This window comes from Drosophila ficusphila, unplaced genomic scaffold (assembly GCF_018152265.1).
Source record: "Drosophila ficusphila isolate 14025-0441.05 unplaced genomic scaffold, ASM1815226v1 contig_607, whole genome shotgun sequence".
NCBI classification, from domain to species: Eukaryota; Metazoa; Arthropoda; class Insecta; order Diptera; family Drosophilidae; genus Drosophila; species Drosophila ficusphila.
This window is the reverse complement of record NW_025064537.1, coordinates 629,570-637,421: the sequence shown is the minus strand read 5'-3', so window position 1 is coordinate 637,421 and position 7,852 is coordinate 629,570. Positions and strand designations below refer to the sequence as shown.

At 36.2% G+C, this 7,852-nt stretch overlaps 1 protein-coding gene across 1 annotated transcript; it reads left to right on the top strand.

Annotated features, from left to right (window-relative positions):
- Positions 1–7,079: 7,079 nt before the first annotated feature.
- LOC108094491 (membrane-associated progesterone receptor component 1-like) lies at positions 7,080–7,852 on the top strand. Its single transcript, XM_017195080.2, has one exon. The coding sequence runs from the start codon at positions 7,200–7,202 to the stop codon at positions 7,788–7,790; it is 591 nt and encodes a 196-aa protein (XP_017050569.1). The 5' UTR covers positions 7,080–7,199; the 3' UTR covers positions 7,791–7,852.

The window sequence follows — 7,852 nt, the reverse complement described above, 5'->3', positions numbered from 1 at the left end:
TCTTCTTAGTTTAAAACTATTTTAACCACGTAATTCTTATTTTACAGATTTTTACTGACGACCAAGAGGCATCGCTTGAGAAATATCTAATAAAAGCATCAGCTATATTTCATGGTTTCTCTCGGACAGCAGTTCGACGACTTGCTTATGACTTCGCTTCAATTTCTTATTTTTACTTTTATATAATATATTCGTTGTAACATGTAATATCCATTTGAATTGAATAAAAATTTTTCTCAGAAGTTATTGACATTATTTGGGTACTTAACTACACTAAAACCAGAATGGCGTTTTTACCCCACTAGGTGGGGTAAAACCGCCGTTTTAAACTTTTCTTCTGAACGATCACAATTCTTTTAAAATAAAAAGCTACATAAAAACTTTCTAAATGAATTATGTAGCCAAGGGATTAAACTTTCAGAAATATGATTTGGATCATTGATCATTTTATAAATGAAAGCTTGACATCGTCAAATATACATTTTTGGCGGTTTTACCCCATCTTACCCTACTTATTTTTAAATATTTTTTCGTAATATGAAATGTTCTTATGTTTAATTATTTTTAATTTAGATTTCAACTTAAATTTCTTAACTCGTTTTAAAAGAAATATTTTTGCTTGCAACACGAATTAGAATCCAATAAAGAAACCGCTTAACCTATCGTCTTGCCGTTGTCCTCCGAATAATTAAGAAAGGGAACCTCACACCAGCTTAAGGGTATTGATTTCATTTGAATATAACCAATTATGAAAGGAAGAAACGTTGTCACCACTTCTCCGAAAAGAAAATTATTTTAGCTTTTTATGAGAAAAGCTTTGTGTGTGGGATAATAAAACAAAACCAGACGCTTTACATAACGAAATCTGTTGCAGTCAATGAGCTGCAATGAACACTAATAATTGATATTATATATAATTTTAATAACAACTTACCCTCTTGCATAAATTAACTTTTGATTTATTCTTATCTGTTGGACAAAATACAAATTGTGACAGGATAATGGAATATAACCAGATGACTTTCATAACCCAGGGCACATGCCGAATCTATGGCAGACAAGAAACCCAAGAAGCATGAAACTTTAGTCGAAGAAATTTTGTAAATATCTTTTTAATCATAGTTTACTTTTAGCTTTTAATCTAAAGAGCTTGTCCATTAAACAGTTCACCTAAGGACGTAATATTTTACCTTGTCTGACAAATAATGCATTTTTGGATTTCATAACGCAGGCAGTTATATAGCTATTTTTTTTTCATAGATATTCAACCGATTATGAAAACTGGCAACCGCTTAGCACCTTAGAAGTGATTGACCTAACGAAAAAATCTGACGAGTTTGTGTATATCTCCGAACGCGACAAACGAGTGAAATGTAACCAGACGGTTTACATAACTCAGGACATTTGCCAAATCGAGTGCAGTCGATGAACCCCGCAGAATGGATGCCCAGATACAAAGATACAGATACAGATACAGATACAAGTTACAGATGCGCGGGGAGTGAGAAAGTGCCCGCTGCTAAATACTCGTACTTGCAGTTTTATGAGCCAGCGAAAAAGTGAAAACTGGCTGCGAGGAAGGAAACACAATACAATTGGACACAGTCGGTGGCCAAGACGCAGGAGTCAAGGACATGCCACAAATCCGGGCAGACAATCGGTTAGAGAAAAGGGGGAAAGGGGATGGGGGGTCAGGGTGAGGTGCCGACGAAGGTCAATGGAAGAAGCCAGAGTGCAAGTGAGAAAATCGCGCGAAAAAAATAATCAAGTTTTGCAGCGAAAGTGTGATAAATAAGTGTTGGTCAGAGGGGGCGCGGAAAGGGGGCGGGAGAGGTCACTAAAAGAGGCAGCACGTTATCGAAGTCAACAGTTCGCGCTTGTTTTGGTAAATATCTTTCATTTTTGGTAACATCACAAAGGGCCTCAAACGATTTGCCGACGGAATTTCAACAAGTTCTTTTAAAAATTGGACAAAGGCTTCGAGAAATCTCCCTTAAATGATATCTCGTTATTAAAAAAAACTAAATTAGCATTGTATGTACATTTGAACTCCATTCAAAACATTAAATTAAAAAGAACAATCAATGTCAAACTTATTACAGAACATAAATAAACAAGTCAACCTAAATTGTAAAAAGAAAGTAACCTTTTTGCTAAGCTAAACTAAAGTTATTATCAACGCAAAGAAATACAAAAACATTTCATTTATCTGGGCGAAATAGCTGTAGTTTTCATAAAAAATCGATCGTTTTTGAATTTGCTTTTCTGATCAATAAGCTTGACTTCCCTCAGTTTTAGATTTTTAGTTAGTTCAGTTTTAATTAACCCACCCCCGACCAAAACCAATCCAAGACGCATTCTAATCAAAAATTATTAGGTGCGTGTCGAGAGAAAGACCATGAATGAATGAGTATGAATAAAAAAAGAAAGAAAAAACAGATACTGCAGACACGCAAAGGAGGAGGAGAGGCTTTTGCTTCAGAGTTGGGGGAGTTGAGCATTTTTCGCGTCTTGGAGGCGACGGTCGCGCGCATGACTCGTAAATAAAATTGTAGCCACAAGCAAACTCAGTACTGATCTTTTGGGATGCACTGAAAACAATGTATTGTATAAAAAATAATAATAAAATTTCCAATAAGGGTGTTTCAGAGTAAATAAATTACTATGCCTTGACTAATTTATTAAACAAACGTAGCTTCAAGTAGTCGAGTGAAAGATCTTAAAAAACAACTTCCGCAGACAGCATATCATATATGTATTCAAGATATTTTAAAAATTTTAAACAACAAAAATAAGTATTCAATCTTTTTAAAAGTGCTCTAATTTATTAAATTTGTATTTATAATTATATAAGTTTAGTATATACATAAATAAATTTGTAATACACATTGAAAGTTGGACAATTTGAATACATATTGTAGTACAATACTTCTGCTTCTTTTTTGTTTCAGTGCACACTAAGCTCTGGTAGCGGAAGCCAGCGAGTATTGGACCGCACAGCAGCCAGCGGATTGGGCAAGGTTAGGATCAGCTCCATCTCCTCGGTCTCCTTGGTAAATTGCCGGACTGAGTTCGGTTTTTGGAGTCTTATCAGATCGCTGGGAGGCTGCCCGAATCGAGTCCCAGATGTGCTGGCAAGTGCTCCCGATCCGAGGGGATGGTGGGTTTCGGAGGGGGTTTTGGGATCTCGGTGTGTGGGAGCTGCTACGTGGCCATTTACACGTGTGCATCCTCCGCTTTGCTTGCTTCGTGGTGCGTGTTCCCTAATATTTAAAATCGAAAAAAGTTAATTGCGAAAAATTGTGGCTGGATTTCATTTGGTTCGGTTTCGCTTTTTTGTTGCGTGTGCATGGGATAAATGATAGTGATAAGAAAGGCAACTGGAGAAAAGGTTAGCGGATACCAGATTGAAGCTGTTCATTTATATTTTTTGGCTGTGTTTAAAAAAAGGAAAATTCATTAAATGACAAAGCATTTAGTTGATATCATCTTTAGAAAACAGCCCATTTTATATTTCCAATATTATTTGAATTTATTTCCAATATTGATTCAAACAAGATATAGAAAAGAATTATTTAACAAAAAATTTAAGAAATTTAAAAGCGGTGTAGTAAAATTAAAGCTTTAAAATTAATTAAATCTCATTTGTTTTAGGTACTTAAGAATTTTAGCTCGAAAAGTTTGAGAGCTTTAAGTTAACGATGTAATCAATTGAAACCAAGTTTTGGGCCAAAATAAACAAAGTATTTAAAATGTAGTTCAAATTCTGTACTGCATGAAAGAAATGGGAGTTGGTTATAAATTGTTCATAAATTTAATGAGCCCGAATCGAACTCAATTAAAATCGTTTCCTTCATATTACCATCAAACCTTATCTCAAACCATTGATACCGCTGCTCCCATTGCATTATGTCTACTTTATTTTCTCTTCTATAAGTAAAACGGACGCGACCCAGAGCACATGGCCTTAAAGGCGCAAAAAAAAACGATAACAAGACAACAAAAACGAAGTAAATATAAAAATAAAGTAAAGTGAAGTGAACTTAAAGGAGGAACTTGACGGTGGAGGAGTCCAAGGAGGAAGGCCTCCCTCCGGCGGAGGTTACTGCCACACCACGGATAGTGGTAAGTGCCGGGCTAAATGGCTTCCCCATTAAGGCTCATTTGAAATCAGACACGTCCGATTAAAATCTCATTTCTCACCTTGTGGTCCGTTTCGACTGCAGCTCAAATTGGAGTTGGGCTCAAGCTCAAGCTGCAGCTAAAGCTAAGACTGTGACTTCCATTTCGAGGTACTGCACTCCAAAAAATATTAAGCATTCTATATTTATTAATTCCTAAATAAAAAGTTATAAAGCTTTCAGCCCTAAATTGATTAGATTGTATTTAAAATAATTTATAGTCTGTATTTATCCAAACTAATGATACAAATAATTAACACTTCACAATATAATAATAATTTTACTATTGTTGTTCACACGTTGTGTTTTTTTTTTTTTTTTGTTCGGGAACTAAACAACAAGTTTGTACCTCTTCTTAAAAATATTTTAGTACCCAAATATATATTAAATATTTAAAGTGTTTTTTACTTAAGGCATTTTTTTCTCATTTTATATCAATAAACCTTTTTTCTCCAAGTATTTTAGACTGGCAGTCAGGTATGGGGAAAGGTAGAGACAAAAAACAGCTGCAGAAAAAATCATATTTAGCAGGCGGGCAAGGCAACAACTTTAACTTGCAGTTGGGCCACCGAGGTGGCAAATGCAGCAGCTCCTGCTATTGATAGGCTGCGATAGAGCCCACTGAAGGTATTTCCCAAACATCCCGAAGGCAGTCACTATTTCACGCCTTTTTGCCACTTATTAAAATAGGCAAAATGTCTATTAGCCTTAAAGTGAGCATCCAGCTGGCAAGCCGAACCAGAGCCAGCTTTTTATGTGGGTGGCTAAGAAACCTGAAAAAGGGGGGAGTGGGGGGATAGGGATGGGGCAAGTACAGGTAACGTGTCATGCTGCCAGCTTGGATTCTCATAATCATTTGGCTGGCACAACTCTGTGTTTGTCTTTCTCCCAGATGGCGATCTTTGTGAGCTTGATTTTCAATATCTCTGCTGCGATATCAAGGACGAGTTTTCTTGGGGAATATAGTTTAAGGTCTAAAAAGTTGGGAAAAAAGTTTTTTTAGATTTTTTAATGAGGAATTGAGGAGCATTCTCTAAGTTAATACATTTGTAAATACATTTTACAATCTTTAGAAAGTATATTTAAATACAAATACCAAATTTCTAGTACGTATTGTAAGACTCTTACTTTCGAGCTTTTTTTAATCTCACAAAATTAACCCAAACGACCCCATTACCATTATGGTCCTTCTTCCTCACTCCTTAGAACCATTAAAACCTTAATAATTTTCTCTGGTTTGTGCATCGCGATAAACACGCAAAATCCGCTCCACACACTCGACACCTTTTTGTTCTGGTTTCAGGTCCTTGTGCGAATGGCCAAAGGAGACTTGAGCCAAACCACCCATATTCCGCAATGAATCGGATCCGGATCGGCCGTTGTCCCCTTTGGGCTATTTAAGCAAATGATCAGCAGCCACAGAGCGAGCTGCCAACACGCAACGCGGCAGTCTTTCCCCTCCTCCTCCTCCTTCTCCTCCTCCTCCTCCTCCCCCCTCATCCTCACCCTCATTGCGGCTCCTCGGCCAAGTGTGAATTGTTTCGTGCCCAGAGCAGAGTTGGCCAGATAAGTTGCAGGTAAGGCCAACAAAAACTTTTTTTAAAAACACCTATTCTAATACTCTTTTACACTTTTTTCATTACTTATCAATACCATTTTTAACAATTTTATTTCGGTTGTTTCCTGAAAAAATAAACAAAGAAATGTTGTTGCAACATACGCTCCTCATTTTATTATTTACATTTATTTATTTTACTTTTTTGGAATATATTTGTATGCTTCAAAATTATATAGGCAAAAAGCTCATAAAGAAAAGTTATGTTTCCTGGCTCTAATTCCATTACAAAAAACATATTTAAATTTAAGTTCAGGTCTCATAGAAATTTATTATGGTAAATATATTATAAGTTTTGATTTAAAATCTTATTTATATATTTTTCAAAATGGATATTATCTAATTATTCAGTTCATACATACTTGTTAATACTTTTAAAATACTTTAAATATATAATATTAAATTGGTTGATCGTTTTCTTTATCTATATTTGTTTGAAGCTTCAGGCACACATTTCATTATAGCCGTCTAAAAGGGTATAAGGATTTGGCTCAACTTGCAGCTGCCTCACTGCAGGCTTTTTGCATACGAAAAAACTGAGGCCGAAGAAACGAGGCACCGAGGGAAATTGGCGAATTCTCTTGTGGTCTTTGGGCTGGCGTGCAAATTCTTGACGTTTTTTCCCACATTAAGTGCATTGTTTCGAAGCTACCGGGCTTGAATGTGGTTCGCTGGCTCGGTGGTTCAGTGGCTCGGTGGTTCGGTGGTTCGTAGGGCACCTGAGAGATGTGGCCCCATGCAAAACAGCTTGTTAAGCACTTGTGCCTCAAACAACAACAACAAGAACAAAGGCAACAACAAGGTCCCACATTGTGTGCCCGACTTTTGGCTTGTGGACCTCTTAGAGCTCAGATCTTGGGGCTTATTAAGCAAAGCAGAAAAAAGAGCGAAGAGAATGGCTTATAAAAAGGTAGCAATTTCCGCGCTTAACTCGATCACGCATTATTATCATAATCAGTTTGGACAAGGCGGAGTTGCACTCGGGGCATCATTATCATTATCGCTATCAAACTTGCACAGTGAAAAGATTTTAATCTCTGATGCACATTGTGTTTGAAAATTATAGAAAACTAAATATCACCTTCTGAACGGATTTTTTTAAAACGTAATGACAGTTAAATAAACATATTTAGTAAAAAAGGTAATACATACTTTTTTTTTTATATAGGCAACCATTTTTTGAATTGATGGTTTTTTAGAATGTCGAAACATTAAAATATTTAAAAGCAAACTTAAGATGAATGTTTTATTTAAATGATAATGTGCGACTTTACAAGTTAGCCTTGACTTACTTAACTTTACTTTTCTAATGGAAAAATTTAAAACCGTTTTGAAAAATAAATTCGGAATTCCATAGGAATCGTTTCGGCAAAATCAAAAAACAGACAACAAGATAAATAAAAATGGATGAGGAACTAGGAAAGTTAGGTTGCGCGATTAGTATCTTGCTGACCATTGTTATGGCCGCCTTGGCGTACTTGTACATCTATCAAAATCAACTACATAGTGGTGGAGCCAGTCTTCTCGATATGAGAAAGCTGTACGCAGCCGAACTTCCGGACTTGCCACCAATTAAGCTAACCTTGGAGCAGTTGCTTAAATTCGATGGAACTCGATGCGATGGAAGAATTTTGGTGGCCCTAAAGGGAAAGATTTACGATGTATCGAACGATTTGCTAGATTTCGGGTTGGATGGAACCTTGTCTCATGTGGCCGGCAGGGATTTCACCCAGTACCTCAAAATGATTATGGACCTTCATGAAACCGAAATTAACTATATTGATCGGTGGGAAATAATTCTGCAGAAAAATTATTCATGTGTGGGCATAGTTATTGATGAGCTTGGCAGTCCGCTTATCAAATCAGATGAGGATTTGGGAAGTAATAATTTTCAAAATACAAAAGAAGTCGAAGAAGTCGAAGAAGATCAGATGGATGTTGTGCAAGAAGCAGAAGTCAGCGAAATTCCTTCGGAAACTGTTGTTTCCATATAAATGTCAACGATTTTTTATAGTCAATGCATTCTAAAAAAAATATAGCTGTATTCACTCAATTA